This window comes from Sphaeramia orbicularis, chromosome 7 (assembly GCF_902148855.1).
Source record: "Sphaeramia orbicularis chromosome 7, fSphaOr1.1, whole genome shotgun sequence".
NCBI lineage: Eukaryota > Metazoa > Chordata > Actinopteri > Kurtiformes > Apogonidae > Sphaeramia > Sphaeramia orbicularis.
In genome coordinates, this window is record NC_043963.1 from 1375943 (window position 1) to 1395983 (window position 20041).

The 20041-nt window shown below is 41.5% G+C and overlaps 1 protein-coding gene across 1 annotated transcript in view; it reads left to right on the forward strand.

Annotated features, from left to right (window-relative positions):
* Positions 1 to 19072, forward strand: part of LOC115422238 (myosin-7B-like) — a 43891-nt gene extending 24819 nt beyond the window's left edge. Inside the window, exons 30-46 of the mRNA XM_030138444.1 lie at positions 80 to 311; positions 1412 to 1538; positions 2909 to 3027; positions 3326 to 3522; positions 5825 to 6008; positions 6115 to 6280; positions 8771 to 8895; positions 8979 to 9094; positions 11501 to 11687; positions 11821 to 12030; positions 12178 to 12303; positions 12413 to 12503; positions 12590 to 12669; positions 13457 to 13561; positions 15084 to 15179; positions 16132 to 16275; positions 17599 to 19072. Of these exons, the coding sequence (XP_029994304.1) occupies positions 80 to 311; positions 1412 to 1538; positions 2909 to 3027; positions 3326 to 3522; positions 5825 to 6008; positions 6115 to 6280; positions 8771 to 8895; positions 8979 to 9094; positions 11501 to 11687; positions 11821 to 12030; positions 12178 to 12303; positions 12413 to 12503; positions 12590 to 12669; positions 13457 to 13561; positions 15084 to 15179; positions 16132 to 16275; positions 17599 to 17610 (2317 nt within the window). The 3' untranslated portion in view covers positions 17611 to 19072. The remainder of the gene's footprint in view (positions 1 to 79; positions 312 to 1411; positions 1539 to 2908; positions 3028 to 3325; positions 3523 to 5824; positions 6009 to 6114; positions 6281 to 8770; positions 8896 to 8978; positions 9095 to 11500; positions 11688 to 11820; positions 12031 to 12177; positions 12304 to 12412; positions 12504 to 12589; positions 12670 to 13456; positions 13562 to 15083; positions 15180 to 16131; positions 16276 to 17598) is intronic.
* Positions 19073 to 20041: the final 969 nt, after the last annotated feature.

Below are 20041 nucleotides of genomic sequence, written 5' to 3' on the forward strand. Positions count from 1 at the left end.
ACACAAGATGTAACAGGAGTAACTTCCACCCACGTGTCCTCCTAAAACCACCACCTGGACCTGTGTTGGTGTTCAACAGGAAGCGAGAGGCTGACTTCCTGAAGATGAGGCGAGAGCTGGAGGAGGCGGGGCTTCACCACGAGGCCACGGCGGTGACTCTGAGGAAGAAGCACTCAGACACGGTGGCGGAGCTGAGCGAGCAGATCGACAACCTGCAGAGAGCCAAGCAGAAGCTGGAGAAGGAGAAGGTGGAGTGTAGGCTGGAGGCCGACGACCTGGCAGCCAACGTGGAGCAGCTGACCAGGGCCAAGGTAAGACCCTGAGCCCACCAGGGCCAAGGTACGACCCTGAGCTCACCAGGGCCAAAACCTGCACAGATCACCATCAGAACTAACCTGAGCCCACCAGGGCCAAGGTAAGACCTGCACAGACTGCCATCAGAACTAACCTGAGCCCACCTGGGCCAAGGTAAGACCTGCAGAGACCACCATCAGAAGTCCACTGGTTTATTGGCCACATGAAAACGACATCCTGTGAAGTCGTTTTGATGTCATTGAGCTGTCGCAGTTTTCTGGTTGACTGATGTTTCAGGTTGACACCATGGGTTCAAAGTCACCCAGTGATGATGGTCTTGTCCTCCTCCTCCTCTTCCTCCTCACTCTACAGATGTTTGATATGTTCCAGCTCCCGTAGATGACGGTCCACTAATGCCACCTTTCCACTATGTGGTATCGGCTCAACTTGACTCGACTCTGCCTTTTTGCGTTTCCATTACGAAAAAGGACCTGGAATCTGGTACCTGGTACTAGTTTTTTGGTCTCACCTCCGCCGAGGTTCCAGGACTGGGGACCAGATACTAAAAGGTGATGTGTAAACACTGCAGACCACTGCTTGGTCAGAGTCGTCTCTGTGACCCGCTGTTTTACAAAAAACAGATGCAGAAGTTGACAGTAAATATAGCAGTAGGTTAATCCACATGATGACAGCCTGTAAAACTACATCATGGTTTGTCCAGGAGGTTCAGACGTAAAAATTCAGCACGAGCTTGACAAGACAACACACAACTAGCGAGTTTATCAGCGACTCTGAGCAGATGACACGGAAGTAACATGCTGCATCGCTATGATGTCCAGGTACTGTAAAGTCTGTAGTATCCTGTAATGGAAATGGTCTCCAGGAATAGGACCTGGTACCCGAGTCAAGTCGAGCCGAGCCAAGCCGAGTCGAGCCGGTTCCACGCAGTGAAAACGCAGTATAACACCTCCAGGAAGTGGTTCAGGATGCTGATCTGGATCGGTGTTGTTGTGTGCACTGTTTCCTTTCAAGCTGCTGTGCTCCAGCAGACATCCACGGTGCCTCTAAAGTATGACTTCCACTAAATGTCATGTTTTCTGTTGTGACTTCTGTTCAGGGGGCGGTGGAGAAAATGTGCAGGGTTTACGAGGACCAGCTGAACGAGAGCCGGAGTCGAGCCGACAACCTGCAAAGACAACTGACTGAAATGTCAGCTTCGAAAGCCCGGGTGGTCACCGAGGCTGGTACGACAGCGACATACACGAGTACAGATCAGATCATATGTGACACATGTGACATGTATGTAAAAGCCTGTCAAATATGCACAGATGCAAAAGACATCAAAGACAAGTTTAACTCAGACCATGGTCACATGATCTGAGGCTCACTTCACTTCACAACAGGGCTCTTAAACTCATGTTCTTTCAGGTTCCACATTCAGCCTGATTTGATCTAAACTGGGCTGGACCAGTAAAATAATAACAGAATAACCTATAAATAATGACAGCTCAAAATTTTTGTCTTTGTTTTAGTGCAAAAAACCCCAATACATTATGAAAATACTTAATTTTTTAAACTATCCAAACAAAAAAGATGTGAACCCAAAAAAACTGAAACTTCTTAAGAAAAACAAGTGCAATTTTAACAATATTCTGCCTCAACTTACCATTTCTCCATGTGCATTATGGATCAGATCTACAAAGACACTAAACACTGAGGAACAGGAAGAAAAGAGTTCAAATTGTGCTTACTTTTTTTTTTTTTATAGACATTTCAGGTTGTTCATATTTGTTCAGGTTATTCACATTTTATTGTTACAGGATAGTTTGTAAATGTAAATATTTTCATAATTTAATGTTATTTTTTGCACTAAAACAAAGACAAAAATGTGAAGTTGTCATTAGTTATAGACATAATGTAAGATTTTTTTCAAATCAAACCCAGTAGTAAATCTGCAGTCCTTCTTTTGTGTGGGTTCTTCTGCTGTTATTATTTGACTGTAGATCAGATTGGTCTGGATGTGGAACCAACACTAAAATGAGTTCCACAGCCTGGACTGTGGAATTTTTACACTTTGTAAATTCATCCCAGGGGTCGGATTGGAACCTTTGGTGGGACGCATTTGGACCCCAGGACGCATGCTTGAGACCCCTGATCTAAACTAGTGGGTCTGAACCTTTTTAAGCAAACGTCCCTTTACACAACCCGTCCAATTTTGGACTTAAAGGTCCAAGCCCAATTCTCATTTTCACCCATACCCCTCCCCCTTGGCCGCTCCCCCTTGACCCCTAAAATCTCTGTTTGGAGGGTCAAACAGCCCTCCCCCTTAGGCCCTCCCCTCTGGCTCATTGACAATCGGGACATCCCTTCCCCTTCATGTGAACAAACAAAATGTAGGGGTAGCGCTAAAGGGGAGGGGCCAAGCGGTGAATTGGGATCGGGCCTTAGATTTTGTGACGATTTAAGAACCTAGATGTTTTCAGTTTTCCTCGTACCGTTTCTTCTGCAGGAGGACACTGTCTGTGGACTCCGCCTCCTCTGATGATGTCACAGAATACTATCATAAACACTGAATTTACGCTGTGTGGTCTTTACGGTCTTCTCCTTTTTCCAGCGGAGTACAGCCGTCGTCTGGAGGAACGCGATGCGATGATCAGCCAGCTGCAGCGCTCCAAGGCGGGGCTTTGCCAGAACTCTGAAGGCCTGAAGAGGCAGCTGGAGGAGGAGAGTAAAGTAAGATCCATAACTGAGTCCATCTGTGGGTCACCCTGATCAGCACCAAGACCTGGAGGCTTTCTGACACTAACTCTGGTACCTAGAGGTTTTCTGATGATGTTAACTCTGGTACCTGTAGGTTTTATGATAATAATAATAATAATGATAATAATTTAAAAAAAAAAAATCACACTTATATAGCGCTTTTTTGGACACTCAAAGACGTTTTCTGACATTAACTCTGGTACCTGTGGGTTTTCTGGCCTTAACTCCAGTACCTGTAGGTTTTCACACCTTCCTGGTGTTCCTGTTCCAGGCCCGGGTTTCTCTGGCTCACGCGGTGCAGGCGTCCCGTCACGACTGCAGCCTCCTCAGGGAGCAGCTGGAGGAGGAGCAGGAGGCCAAGGCCGAGCTGCTGAGGGCGCTGTCCAAAGCCAACAACCAGGTGGCGCAGTGGAGGGCCAAGTACGAGACGGACGCCGTGTTGAGGATAGAGGAGCTGGAGGACGTCAAGTACGACTGCACGTCACCGCCAACAGGATCATCAGGACTAGAAAAGGACCATAAAGTCCAATTAAACACCACAAACATTAGTCATCAGTCAGCATCAATGACTGGAATAAACCATTACACAACCAGTTTACGACAGCTCAAACGAATGATATTTATGCTGCGTTCCAGGCTGGTTTTTGAGCCCGTAAGTTGTGTAACGCTTGTAACGCTACTTGTGACGTTCCAGGCAAGTCATGCCAAACTGCCAGAGCGCAAGGAATTGTGGGAGCTAGATGTAAACAAACCAGCATGGTGGACTGTACGTTATGTTGATTTACAGTCATTTCTATTGCCAAAGGTGTTTGTTCTTTGCTTATTTGAGGGAAACAGAGGAGGAAAAACAGCGCATAAGGCAAGAGAAGCTGTTCTACCTTTGATGTTATGTTATTTGTATATTTGGATTCGTATTTGGTATTAATTTATTCTTGCACTCATTAGACTGAAAATTAGCTAACAATAGAGTAGCTACTGATTATGCAGAACATTTGCAGATAAATAATGTCAGAGCAATACCTTGATTTAATAAACAATTTGCATAAACACCACATCCATGGGGGGGCACCATTGCTACGTGACGTCAGAACTCTGAACTGGGAGTATGTCGATCTAGTACGAGTTCACGGGTGGGAAGTCACAGGTTTGACTGAACCTTCCAGTGCATTTTCACCAGTAGAAGGTTGGAAAATCATGAGTTACAGGTGGACTGGAACGCAGCATTAGTCCAGAGTTATTACTGTTATTTAAGAAGGTAACATATTTGTAGCTGAAAAAAATTACGTAAAAATGAAAATAACACAAAAGACAAAAAACAAATAATGTACAAGAACGAACATGAGAGGAAACATCAAAGATGAAACAATCAAAACATGAAAGATGGAAAAAGACAAGAAAAAAATGAAGCAAGCAAAAAGATGTAAATGACGTAAGAGAAGGAACAAGATATAAACCAAGGTTATAATCGTTAACGAAAACTAATGAAATGACAAAAACTAGAATTGTAAAATTTTTGTTAACTGAAATAAATAAAAACTACAATGAAAAGAAAAAAAAAACAAAACTAACAAATTGTATTGTGTGTTTACAAAACTAACTAAAATGGATTAAAAATTATGGATAAAATTCCCTTCATTTTCATCTTTGTCAATGTCGGATTGATACAAAATCAATTTATTTCCCTCGAGCAATTTTAGCTGGTGTCATCATATGACACTTTTTGCTCCGTCACTTGTGTTCACTTGTGGTTTCCAGTCGTCTTCTGGTCCCCACTCTACCTGGAAACATGGAGACTAAAGTTGGGAGAAAGCAGCAGAGTCCTGTTTGGGATTTATTTGAATAGGACAACAGAAGAAGAGAAAACAAACGACTAAACTAAAACTAAGCATTTAGAAAATAACGAAAACTAATAAAAACTATCAAACCTGCTTTAAAAAATAATTAAAACTAACTGAATTAGAGAAAAAAAGAAAAGTCAAAACTAAATAAAACTAAATTATAATGAAAAATCCAAAACTATTAGAACCTTGACATAAACAACATGAAAAACATCCAAAAAAGACTGACACAAAAAGACAAACTAGTGAGAATCAAAACAAGAAAACCCATGACAAAAGAAAATCTGAATCACACTGATAATAATAATAATAATAATAATAATAATAATAATAATAAGGGGATGTAAGAAAATATCAGTTCTGCAATATATCACGATATTTCATTTCACGATACTGTATCGATATTAAAAAGTACTGTATCAATATTTTTAGGTATTTATTCAAATGCAGACCTGGTGGAGGTTCATTTCTGTTTTTTGTTTATATTTCACTTATTATTGAACACTGTTTTATTAAATAATGTTAGTTCCTTTGTTATGTTGTGAATAATGTTCTGATGTTAGTTCTGAACTAATAGAATCTGAACATTTGAACAGGATCTGAAACTGGAATGTCTGTAAAACAGAATTTCAGTTTGAACACAGGAACATTTTGTGATATAGCATTCAATCCTGTTGGGATCAAATAAAAATAAAAATGTGTTTAGTATTTGTGCATATTTCTGGTGTAATTCAATTTTTCCATGAAATAATCATTTTAAAAAGAAACAAAACCAATAAAAAAAAATTTCCTTTTTAACAGTATCATGATGCATCTTTATCATGGTCCTAGTATTGTGACTTGTATCGTATCTCCAGGTTCTTGCCGATACACACCCCTCATAATAATGGTTGTTCTTCTCCTAAACCTGCCTCCATGTCTGATCTCCACAGGAAGAAGCTGGTGGTTAAACTGCAGACGGTGGAAGAGGCCGTGGAGGCGTCTCAGGCCAAGTGTTCATCTCTGGACAAAACCAAGCAGCGTCTGCAGACGGAGATCGAGGACCTGGTGGTTGAACTGGAACGCTCCAACGCCACCGCTCTGGCTCTGGACAAAAAACAACGCAACTTCGATAAGGTGAGGAACGCACTGACGGTCCTGCTTATGTCAGTTCTGTCGGTGGATTTCTGCTTATTGGTCGGACCGGGTCACATGGGGGCTGATGTTTCCTCCACATCTGCAGCTGCTCAGCGAGTGGAAGCTGAGGTACGAGGAGAGTCAGGCCGAGCTGGAGGTGTCGCAGAAAGAGTCTCGCAGCCTGAGCACCGAGCTCTTCAAACTGAAGAACTGCTACGAAGAGGCTCTGGACCACCTGGAGACGGTCAAACGGGAAAACAAGAACCTCCAGGGTAAGCGTGTCCATCACAGTCCTCATACAGGAGGTCTGAACCTGAACTGCTCAAAGGGACTTAAATCCAGTATTACATTCATGAGGCCTTCACAGTCTAACTGAGGTCTGAATAACTTCATGTATCCATCTTGTAATTTCTTTATTTTGTGATTGCTAAACAAGGCTCCTCTGTTCCTTCAGTTCCAAACCCTTAAACCCACCAGTGAACATCATACAGTCTGTTTAATGTCATAAATTCCAGTGAGAACATACCTTACAAAGAAGCACATCCAGTATTTACAACAGGGCTCTCAAACTCATTTTCTTTCAGGTTCCACATTCAGCCCAATTTGATCTCCAGTGGGTCGAACCAGTAAAATAATAACAGAATAACCTATAAATAATGACAACTCCAGATTTTTGTCTTTGTTTTAGTGGAAAAAAACCCCATTAAATTATGAAAATACTTCCTTTCATAAACTATCCAAACAAAAAAGATGTGAATAACCTGAAAAACTGAAATTTCTAAAGAAAAATAAGCACAATTTTAACAATATTATGCCTCAACTTATCATTTCTACATGTGCATTGTTACGATTTCACAAGGCTTGGACCCAAATGCATGAGACCGAGACAGAATAAACTTAGAGTATTCATTTACTCAAAAAAATAAAAAGGAACAAAAACATCTTCACAACTATGGAATCAAAAACTTAACACAAAAATCTTATAAATCGAGGAATCAAAAAATCTAACAAAAAGATCTTCACAAATGTGGTATCAAAAAAATCAACAAAAGGACCTTCTCAAACGAGGTATCAAAAAAATCTAACAAAAAGAACTTCACAAATGTGGAATCAATAAACTTACAAAGCGTGACAAAGAGGCACAGAGGAACAGGAGAAGGTCGAGGGAGTTCTTGTCTTGATGTGGCATGAAAGACACACTGACAATAGACACGAGGAGAGGAGGGTATATAAAGGTAAAGAGATAATGAGCTCCAGGTGAAGACGATCTAGGGAATCAGGGAGGATGCAGACAAGACAGACACAGTGCACACAAGCCAACAAAACCCCTCACCAAAATAAAACAGGAAATGAACAAAACCAACTAACATAAATTGAGGGCAGAGTGTCACATGCATTATGGATCAGATCTACAAAGACACTAAACACTGAGGAACAGGCAGAAAAGAGTTCAAATTGTGCTGAATTTTCTTTAGACATTTCAGGTTTTTCATATTTATTCAGCTTATTCTAGGGATGTTCCGATCACATTTTTTTGCCCCCGAGTCCGAGTCATTTGATTTTGAGTATCTGCCGATACCGAGTCCCGATCCGATGAATGGCCGGCAGAGCTGTGTTGGTAAAGTAGTGACGAGAAGGCAGCTCATACCGTGGCTCCAGGTGCTCCAGGAGACGGCCAAATCCGACGTTTGTAACCACAGACAGCGGCTGGTCATCCAACGCGATAAATTCAGCTATCTTGGCTGTGATCTTTTTAGCCTTTTCGCTGTCCGCAGGCAATTTCTCTTTATTTTTCAACGTCTCTTTCAGTGTCGGCTGGTTCAGTGTCTTTGTCTGAGTTGCCACAGTGAACTCGGAGTATTGGGCAGGGTGTTTGTTTTTCAGGTGGCGTATCATATTCGTAGTGTTGAATGCGGCTCTGTCCTTTCCACCACACGAAATGCCCAATTTGCACACATTACAAGTGGCTGTTGCACTGCCTTCGCTGTCCAGATTAAAAGACCTCCAAACTGCAGACATTTTCTCTGTCCCAAGGTGACACGCTTGCCCTGCGTTAGCCTACTAACTACCGGCTCACGACTATTACGTTGTCTGAATTCCCCGCCTGATATTGATATTGTGGAACTTATTAAAATTAAAACTAAGCCATTGTCATTCCGTTTGGCAATCTCTTTGTACCTCAGGATGAATTTAAAACGTGAACATGGCCATGCTTGTTGTTTTATAAGGTTAAATCCGATTATTTTCACCCGATTCCGATCGTTTGAAAATCACGTGATCGACCCCGATTTCCGATCACGTGATCGGATCGGGACATCCCTAGCTTATTCACATTTTATTGTTACAGGATAGTTTGTAAATGTAAATATTTTCATTATTTAATGTTATTTTTTTGCACTAAAACAAAGACAAAAGTTTGAAGTTGTCATTATTTCTAGGCTTAATGTAATGTTATTTTCACATCAAACCCAGTGGTAAATCTGCAGTCATTCTTTTTTGTGGGTTCTTCTGCGGTTATTATTTGACTGTAGATCAGATTGGTCTGGAAGTGGAACCGACACTAAAATGAGTTCCACAGCCTGGACTGTGGAATTTCTGCACTTTGTAAATTCATCCCACGGGCCAGATCGGAACCTTTGGTGGGCCGCATGTTTGAGACCCCTGCTTCACGATGACCCTTAGATGTGCCTTCAGGGGGACTAAATAAGAGGATCTGTCTAAAAATGAATGATGAATATTGTGGAGTGGTGGTTTGTCTCCAGAGGAGATCATGGACCTGACGGAACAGATAAGTCAAGGAGGAAAAACCATCCATGAGCTGGAGAGGATGAAGAAGATCCTGGATGTGGAGAAGAGCGACATCCGAGCAGCTCTGGAGGACGCAGAGGTAACTGCAACCCACCAATCAAACGTCCACCTGATGATCCCATAGTCAGTTCTTTAACCAGCAGCTCTTTACCAACCAACCAGGGCACTCTGGAACACGAGGAGACCAAGATCTTAAGATGTCAGATGGAGCTGCAGCAGATGAGGACTGAGATGGAACGAAAAATTTCAGAGAAAGACGAGGAGATGGACAACCTCAGGTAGAAACCACCTTCATGGTGAAGCAACATGTTTCTGATAGAAGTCAAAGTAAAGCTGTTCATGAAGTAACCATGAACTAATGCACCATGAAATATAGGCCACAAACAAGTTTAAAACTCAACAAAGAAACACAAAGAAAGGAAAGAAGCCGTTCAAAACTCACAAACCTTCAAGAGAAAAACTGAAATCTACATCAAAACTATCAAATGATACAGAAAGAAGCTGAAAATACACCTAAAAAAACATGTGACAGTCAAGTTCACTGTTTTCTGCTCATGCATAGATTGGTAGATTTCCTCGTCTGTCAACTTTTACCAACCAATAGGCACTGTGGAATCACTAAGTCCCGCCCTATTCCAGTTTAATGTGTAGAGACAGGACACAAATAGACCAAGTAGACCTGTTCAACATGAGAAATATGATGTACTTAGTAAATATATGGGATCTGAACTAATGGTCCTTTGTCCTTTACACATATCTGTGTTCATCTGGAATAAAGTCATTCTTCAGACTCACATTAGAGACACTTTAAACATAATGAAAGGCAACATTTATGATCAAATCTGATCATGCAAAAAGTAATTTTAGATGTTTTCTACACGTACCCATGATTTTATTCATATATTCCAGTATTTTTGTGAAGCTCAGACTTTGTTAAACTTATTTTAACTAAAACACTGATGATTGAAGGTGTGTTTTCATGACAGTTTGGAACATTTTCATAAATTGGACGTCAAACTGTCAGTATTTGGGCTGAATTCTCTCGTTCTACATCAGGGCTGTCAAACTCATTTTAGTTCAGTTCCACATTCAGCTAAATTTGATCTGCAGTGAGCCGGACCAGTAAAATAATAACATAATAATGTAGAAATAATGTCAACTCCAAACTTTTCTCTATGTTTTAGAGCGAAAAAAGTACATTTGCATTATGAAAAGGTTTACATCTACAAACTATCCTTTCAAAACATGTGAATAACATGAACAAACTGAAAAAATAAGTGTCATTTTAACAATATTCTGCCTCAGTTTATCATTTGCACATGTACATTATAACTGACAGATCACAGTGGATCTACAAACACACAAAACATTTAATAACAGACAGAATATTATTAAAATTGTATTTACTTCTCTTAAGACATTTCAGGTTGTTCATATTTGTTCAGGTGACTCATTTTTTTGCGAAATTATAATTTGTTTTGATGTAAATACATAAAAATATTTGCATTTACAAAGAGAAAAATGTGGAGTTGTCATTATTTTTTATGTTATTATGATCGTATTTTACTGAATCCTGCCCACTTAAGATTGAATTGGTCCGAATGTGGAACCTGAACTAAAAGGATTGTTCATATCTTAAGTGTAATTTTGCATTTCACAAATTCATCCCGGGGCCAGACTGGACCCTTTGGTGGGCCGGATTTGGCCCCTGGACCGCATGTTTGACACCTGTGATCTACAGTGAACAAGGACAAACACAGGCCTCAGTTCCATAAAGCTGAAACTGAACTGAACGTTGTGATGTTAAACCTGTGGGTTTGTGCTATTTATAAAACACCTTAAAAAGGTACATTTAAGAGAGTCTGTAAGAATCCAGAAAACCCCCTGGAGCTGTGAGGGTTTGGTATAAAAGGATTCAAGAGATAAATGCAGAACATCTAACTCACAGGTGTCAAACATGCAGCCCAGGGGCCAAAACCGGCCCACTAAACGGTCCGATCTGGCCCCTGGGATGAATTTATGAAATGCAGAAATTACACTGAAGATATTAACGATCATGGATGTTAGAATCATTTAAGGTAAATTCAATCTCCAGTGGGTCAGACCAGTAAAATACTATCACAATAACCTATAAATAATGAAAACTACAATTTTTTTGTCTTTGTTGTAGTGTTAAAAAAAAAGTAAAATTACACAAAAATGTTTACATTTACAGACTAGCCTTTTACAAAAAATGTGAATAACCTGAAATTTCTTAATAGAAGTCTGTGGAATTGGACCAATATTCTGCCTCTTACGAAATGTTTTGTGTATTTGTAGATCCACTGTGATCTGTAAATTATGATGCACATGTATAAATGATAAACTAAGGCATAATATTGTTCAAATTGCACTGATTTTCTGAAGAATTTTCAGGTTCATATTTGTTCATGTTATGTTCAAGTACAGTTTGTTGATGTAAACATTTTCATTGTGGAATTTGACTTTTTTCACTCAAAAACAGAGAAAAAAACTTTGGAGTTGACATTCTTTATAAGTTCGTATCCTATTATTTATATTCTTTTACTGGTCCAGCCCACTTTAGATCATATTAGGCTGAATGTGGAACTGAACTAACATGAGTTGACACCCCTGATCTAACGGAGCCTTTGAGGCCCAGTGGTAATGCCAGTCCTGTCCACCAGGAGGAACCACCAGCGCTCCCTGGAGGCCATGCAGGCCAGTCTGGAGGCGGAGGCTCGCAGTCGCAGCGAGGCGGTTCGTCTCAGGAAGAAGATGGAGTCCGACCTCAACGAGATGGAGATTCAGCTCGGACACGCCAGCAAACAGGCGGCGGAGAGTCAGAGGGTCGCCAGACACCTGCAGACACAGGTGACGCCACTACAACTCCCATGATGCAACACCATCCAGTCACGCTCACACACCTGTCAGGGTTGGAGCGCTGCGTCGGTGGTTCAGACTTTGGTCGAACCTTCATCTATTCGTACTGACTTCACTTCCACAGGTGAAGGAGCAGCAGGTGGAGCTGGAGGACAAAGTCCAACTGACCAATCAGCTTCGAGAACAGATCGTCCTGTTGGAGCGACGCTGTTCGCTGATGACAGCTGAGGAGGAGGAGCTAAGAGGGATCCTGGAGCAGACTGACCGCAGCCGCAAGATGGCCGAACACGAGCTGGTGGAGGTGGCAGAAAGGGTTAACCTGCTCACCACGCAGGTAGGAAGTCACCTTCCACAGCCGCGGTCCACCAGCACTTTGACTTCAAATGATGGATTAGTGACCCATAACCTGAGACCCAGACACATCAATAGATCTATGGACTGACTGATTGATTGATTGATTGATTGATTGATTGATTGGCAGAACACAGGCTTGGTGAACCAGAAGAGGAAGCTGGAGGCAGAGGTTTCGGTGCTGTCAGGTGAGGTGGATGAGGTGTTACAGGAGAACCGCAGCACTGAGGAGAAAGCCAAGAAGGCCATCACCGACGTGAGTCCCTACGCTGACCCCCGACCCCTGACCCCTACCCGACCCCTGATCCGACCTCTGACCCCACCTGTCACTCACCTGTTGTATTTACCCTTCCTTTTTCCACCAGGCGGCTCTGATGGCCGAGGAGCTGAAGAAGGAGCAGGACAGCAGCAGCATACTGGAGAGGATGAAGAAGAACATGGAGTCCACAGTAAAAGGTACCGAGGCGTTCTGATTGGCCGACGACGTGGCTCACCTGCACGTGAACGTATGCAGGTAAAGGCTGATGGTGTTTCTGTCACAGAACTGCAGGTCAAACTGGACGAAACCGAGCAGATGGCGCTGAAGGGAGGGAAGAAGCAGCTGCACAAACTGGAGACCAGAGTGAGTGGAACCATGGGCCGTTAAAAGCCTTTGGACCCAAACTGTAGCACATTTAAAGCTGTGGGAGACTTTTGTGACCAGTTTTATCATCAAATCTGTAAAACCTCAGTCATATCCGCAGCTGCTAAAGACATGACGCTGAAACGGCAGGAGCTCCCTTCCCTCTATGCATATTCCTCCAGCTATTTCTGTGTTTCAGCTGTTTCCACATCGTGTTTGTTTCATCCATATAATATCATATGGTTGCGCTGCTGCTGTCAGGCGACTGCGTGAACTTCCCTTTCCCACAATGCACATCGCGACAAAATTCCGAAGATGTCTGAGTTCCCTCCCGGCTCTGTTTGTAAACACAAGGTTTGTTTATGGTGGATGGCACTAAGAAACCGTTCACTGTAATGCAAGAGATTCAGGTGAGTAATGACAGAATGACTTACAGATTCATGATACTGAGGATATGACTGAGGATGGACAGATCTGATGAAAAATTGGTCGCAAAAGTCTCCTGCACCTTTAAGCATTTCACAACAAACCGAACAAGGAATGAGACAAAAAAGAATGTCAGAGAAAAGGAGCCTTCATGTTTCAGGTCTGCTGCCGACGTTGAAAACTGATATTTTGAATCTATTGTTTTTGGTTTGAGGTTAAAATGGTTTAATAGTATAAATGCTTGTGGTCTTCCCTTTGGACCTGGACTATGTGGACCTGGACCATCTGGACTGTCTGACTTTACCTGGACTCAATAAGCAGTTGTTCTACTTTGGCCTCAGTGTGTCTTCTCCATCTGCAGGTTCGGGAGCTGCAGACGGAGCTGATGGTGGAGCAGAAGAAGAGCGAGGACTATCATAAAGGCGTACGACGCTACGAGAGGAGGGTCAAAGAGCTGACCTATCAGGTCCTATCACATCCCATTATGCACCTGGTTTACATTTGTCAACATTAAAAGGTTTCTGTCGTACTGACGTCCCAGACAGACCAGAACACACTCAGAACCAGAACCACTACAGAGCCGACCCTATGGATCCATAGAGACTGGATCAGCCCCTGAATAAAGGATCAAACTCATAGTTTCATCTGTTTTATGGAATCAACAATTTGAATTCAACTCAAACTCACATACGCTGATTTTAACAGTGGATACAATAACACTGGGTCTGATAGTTTACATTAAAGCTCTGTTAGCTTAGCACTGTTAGCTTAGTACTGTTGGCTTAGCGCTGTTTTTAGACTCAAACAGCCCCAGTAAACCCACTAATCCCCTCTGTTAGCTTAGCACTGCTAGTTTAGCTCTGTTAGCTTAACTCTGTTTTTACACTAAAACAGCCACAGTAAAACCACTAATCCCCTCTGTTAGCTTAGCACTGTTAGCTTAGCTCTGCTTTTAGACTAAAACAGCCCCAGTAAAACCACTAATCCCCTCTGTTAGCTTAGCTCTGTTATCTTAGCTGTTTTTAGACCAAAGCAGCCCCAGTAAAACCACTAATCCCCTCTGTTATCTTAGCTCTGTTAGCTTAGCTCTGTTTTTAGACTAAAACAGCCCCAGTTAAACCACTAATGTCCTCTGTTAGCTTATCTCTGTTAGCTTATCACTGTTTTTAGACTCAAACAGCCACAGTAAAACCACTAATCCCCTCTGTTAGCTTAGCCCTGTTAGCTTAGTTCTATTTTAGACTAAAACAGCCTGAGTAAAACCACTAATCTCCTCTGTTACCTTAGCTATGTTAGCTTAGCTCGGTTTTCTGTTGGTTTGCGTTGTCAATAACTGAACTGAAGATCTGTTTAAATCCAACAAACAAGGTCAGAAGTGTCACAGTTTAGTCTGAACCACGGATCAACAAGTGGAAACTTAACAACTATAAGAACATCCCATAATAACTGTGTCCCTTCAGAATCCTCCGAATCCAACTGACCTGTGTATTAGAAACACTGACATTTCCATCCAAGTCCATTCATACATTTAGAGATGAGTCCAGAGGAAACAACCACTGTTTGACCACTTCAGTTCTAGGACTCTGACAGTTGTTTCTTTATGGTTCTCATCTCATCTGGTCACTTTCTGATGCTTTGGTCAAAGGCCTTGTGATGTTAGTTTTCTTCACCATGATGTGTCAGTGTGTATTTTGTACTCACTCGGTAGAAGGGTGTTAGTGTAGGAATTTAACACTGTTTATTATGGGATGGATTTAGGGGATGGATCAGAATTTAAACAATCAGACACAAATGAACAACTGTTGAATTAAAATAATCTGACCTTTTATTACATGAAGTGTGAAGTGTGCATGTATGCTCACCCGGACACCGAAGGGTTCAGTCATTATCTCTAAGTGCTGACCTTGTTGACCTTTGACCTTGTTGACCTTTGACCCCAGGCTGTGTCCTGATGGGATGACTGAGATGTTTTGTGTCTGTCGATGCAGTCGGAGGAGGACAGGAAGACTCTGCTGAGGATGCAGGACCTGATCGACAAACTTCAAACCAAAGTCAAGAGCTACAAGAGACAAGCAGAGAACGCTGTGAGTGGATGCTTTACACATGTGACCAGATGGACACCTTCTATCAACGAAGCACGATTAAACCAGTCCTGTCGCTTTAACTGGATTTAAATGACCATTTTTCTAAAGATACTTTTTAGATTTCTTGAGAAATAAATTGAATTATGTGCAGTTTTTTTAAGTAAATGTAACTCCTCTAGCTTTATTAAACAGACATATTCAGGGATCCTGTAGAAACACGTCCCTCAGTGTCGTCCTCCTGCATGAACGTCCAATCATGTGCAGTAACTCTGGAGAATGCAACAGGTGGTGCCAGGCAAAACAAACCCCGCCCCTCACACGTATTGTAGCTTGTTTTGGCATCGATCCAGTTGATGTCATCATGTGTATGTGTGTGTGCTGATGTCAACATCTGTATGTGTGCTGATGTCATCATGTGTATGTGTGCTGATGTCATCATGTGTATGTGTGCTGATGTCATCGTGTGTGTGTGTGCTGATGTCATCATGTGTATGTGTGCTGATGTCATCATGTGTATGTGTGCTGATGTCATCATGTGTGTGTGTGCTGATGTCATCATGTGTATGTGTGTGTGCTGATGTCATCAGAGACACATTCTTATTTCTGTAGTAATGGTGCTTTAGTCACACTGTGGCACTGACCGGAGTAAAACAATGACAATAAAGGATGTTCTATTCTATTCTATTCTATTCTATTCTATTCTATTCTATTGTAGATTTAGTTTGGACATTTGTTCTTAAACTTTAAATCTACTGTATTGAATAAGTGCTTCATGTGATGCTCTTCCACCTGGTGGTGTTAAACGTCCAGGTGTGTTGTTATTATCATCCAGGTGTGTTGTTATTATCATCCAGGTGTGTTGTTATTATCATCCAGGTGTGTTGTTCTTATGGCGTCCATGTGTTTCATGTCCGTTGTGACCACGGCCATCCTTCCTCTGTCTGACCACCAGGAGGAGCAGGTGAGCTGCAGCTCGGTGCGATACAGGAAGATGCAACACGAGTTGGACGACGCTGAGGAGCGAGCGGACATCGCAGAGACGACCGTCAACAAGCTACGGATCCGAACCCGCGAACAGACCAGCAAGGTTGCCATGGTGAGTCACAAAGGCCACACCCACAACAGCTACTACAAATGTGTTATGGGCAGATGAAGCCCCACCCCTTCTACCTGAGATAATTTTCCAAGTGAATGACATGCGAGTTTGTTGTAAAACTGCTGAAGCATCGGACTGTGATGAAGGTTCACTAGTCTGTTCACTGAGCAAAAACACACACACGCACACACACACACACACACACATAGGGCTGTGTATCGGCGAGAATCTGGCAATACGATACAAATCACAATACTAGGATCACGATACAATATATCACGATATATCGTGATACTATTAAAAAGGCAATTTTTGTTTCTTTTTTTTAAATGATTATTTCCTTGAAGAATTAAATTACACCAGAAATATGCACAAATACTAAACACATTTTTATTTGATCAGAACAGGATCTAATGCTATATCACAAAATTTTCCAACTTAAATTCTGTTTTACAGACATTACAGTTTAAGATCCTGTTCAAATGCTCATATTCTATCAGTTCAGAACTAACATCAGAACAGTATTTTTGTGCAATCCCAACAAAGGAACGAACATTATTTAATAAAAGAGTGTTAAATAATAAATAAAATATAAACAATAAAGAAGAACAAAAAAACAAAAAATGACCCCCCATCATATCTGCATTTCAATAAATACCTAAAAGTATCGATACAGTACTTTTTAATATCAATGCAGTATTGTGAAATGAAATATCGCAATATATTACAGAACCGATATTTTCTTACACCCCTACACACACACACAAACACAGATGCCTCTTGGCTTTTATCATACAGATGAAGCTCCAAACACCCAATACCACAGAGACCAACAACTGAGACCAAACGTCTATAGATGCACCAGACCACGTATCAGAGGGTCCACATAAAACCAGCCCAGAACCAGTCCTGGACCATCATTACTGACTTTTACACAGACGTTCAGTTTAAGTCTATGGGTTTTATGGAGCAGCATCTAGTGGCTGTCAGCGGTATTACAACTTTAATTAAAGATCCTTCACTGTTGTTCAACATGTTGTCAACATATGTTCACCCCTTTTGGAACCTCGGCTGAGCAAGTACTAAAAACTAGTACCGGGTACCAGATTCCAGGTTCTTTTACGTAATGGAAACGCAAAAAGACAGAGTCGAGCCAAGCTGGTACCGCGTAGTGGATCCATTCCACATTGGCGTCTTTTTCATTCTCTGATGATCATTGAAAAAACTGTTTTCAACTGTCAGTTGTATTCGGTGGCTCGTCAGCGCCCCGGTGGTCTGGAGGGCATTCATGTGATCTTATTGTCCTGTTGTTTGTCTCCACAGATGGCTGAGTGAACCCCGGTACCTCCACATCCCTGTGTTTCTGATGATGGGTTGCTGTGTTTTTTTGAAGTGAATCTGCTGTGTTTGTGTTGTTTAGTCCAGACGTTCGACAACATGTCAATAAGTTTCAGTGTTTCTGTAAAACTTCACATGTCGTTTGTCGGGTTGTCAGTTGACAGCTGCTGTTTTTTTTTTTCTCATTGGGAGTGAAACCAGTCTGTAGTCGCTGAACATATGGACAGATTTGCATGTTTTTGGCAGTCAGTCGTGGTTAAAAATGCTTGTGTTCGTGGCCTTTTTCCGGAGCTTTGAACCTCACCACCTTCATCTGCAGACGTCGTTTAATCGTATGATGGAAAATCATGATGACCAACCACAGATGAGGGCTGGAGTTCAAAGCCTCTGAAAACGCTCTTAGTGCATCTTGATTTGAAATGTTTGTGTTGAAACTAGTGTTTGGAAGCTCATCACTGAACTCAAATGTTCCGACATTTATAGGAATAAACAATAAATAAATAACACTACAGACACGGCAGCAGCCACGTTTACAAATGTTAATGTGTTACGAGTTATTAAGTGATGCTAGTTAACAACTTGAACACAAAGAGGACTTTTCATGGTAGTTTTCATTTTGTTGCATCGTTTTTCGTCCACTCTGCCACTTTTCGCCTCTTTTTCTTCACTTTGGTTTAAAATAAATCAAGTGTATGACTCAGTCTGTCAGGCTCTCACCCAGTTGTCCATGATAAAACTACGACACTGTTTACGAGTCAAACGCAGAGACGATGAACAGACTTAAATGTCTGCTGACGCTTACCTCAGCGGGGGGTGGAGACCAAAGCAGAGTCAACAGGAGACAGACAGACGACGTCCACAACCAGAAGAAACAGGATGTGACTCATGTTCTGAACTACCCCACTGAACTATGGGAGATGAAATGGTGCTCTGCAAACACAACATGTCAGATTCATTTAGATCAGTGTTCCTCAACCTTTTTTGACCAAACATGGGAATGGTACCGCCCCCATTGACTAACACTGACTTAGATCAATGATGACTGAAGCTAAGGCTGGGACATAGTTATCAAAATAAATGTCCAAATCCTTTTTCTCTCCAGGTTAAAAACTGGTTTTTAATTCTGACTGAAAATTGAAGAAGCCGGATGTTCATTTGTGGTTTTACAATATTCATAAAAGACAAAACAAGATGAAAACCAAGTAAAAGACAGACGATACAGAGGTACAACATTCAACACTGTTATTCAGATTATGATCAAATGTTTGTTAAAACATGGAGTAAAAGTATCCAGAGCGACATAGTATTAATGAGTGCTGAGGTTTGACCTGATGCTCTTCTGTTCAACACTTAAACTAACACGTTTGCTTGGTTTGATCTTTCGTTTTGCTGTAAAAACACAACAGTAGTAAATGAAACCATGAGCCTGTTTGGACTGAAAACTGAAGTGTGTGTTTGACTGTACTCAATAAATGGGACTGAAATGTTCTGTGTGGTTAATTCAATTAAAATATGGAGGTGGTTTTGGTCCAAATGTACATGTGGAGCATCTGAAACTGAAACCAGCTTCAACTAAAACACAGGGATGTGATTCTGAACAGGAAGTAGGAAACCTGCACCTCTAAAGTACAGCGGTTTAACAAAAATATAAGCGTTACCTTTAGTTTGATTTATTTTTTAGCAAACACCTTAACATTTATTTCACATTAAATAAGGTAACGCTAGCTAGTGAGATATATTTAGCTGATGTTAGCTCATTTTTTCAGTTGTCATGTCATCCTCCTTCACAGTAACGCGTTTTCTGCCTCTGAATAACACCAAATTCTCCGTTATTACAGAATGCATTAGACAGAATACTAGCAAACCCACGACTGTCCATGTTACACCCCCCCAATATAAAGGGTGTCCAGGAGAGGGAGGGGTGTCACACACCTCTTCAGTCTCCAAAAGCATACAACGAAAAAAAGTTTAAAATAAAGCCAGTTTATTCACGGCTGCTTTCTTTTAACAAAGTTTTTACAAAAAATGAAACAAAGTATTCCAGGTGAGTGCAGTTGGACAAGGTGGTACCAAAGTAAATCAAAAAACTCAGTAAAACAAAACCAAACTAACTGGTGACCCCTGCACTACCAAAAGAAACTGGTGGGACAAAAAAAACATCTACCTCCTCACTAGTCCCAAAATAAAAATACAGAGGGTGGCACCAACCAACTAATCTAGTGTATATAACATAAAACAAGACTTAGTGCAGTGTATAGGGTACCCCATCCTAACTAAACCCAACTCAACTCACCAAAGGAGAACACAGGTAGAACACAAAAGCAAAATGGCTCTGACCAAGCATGGACAGACAAGAGCAGCCCAGACAGAGAGGCAGGGGTGAATTTATAGGTGCTGTGGCTGATCAGGATTGGTCTGCTCCTCCTTC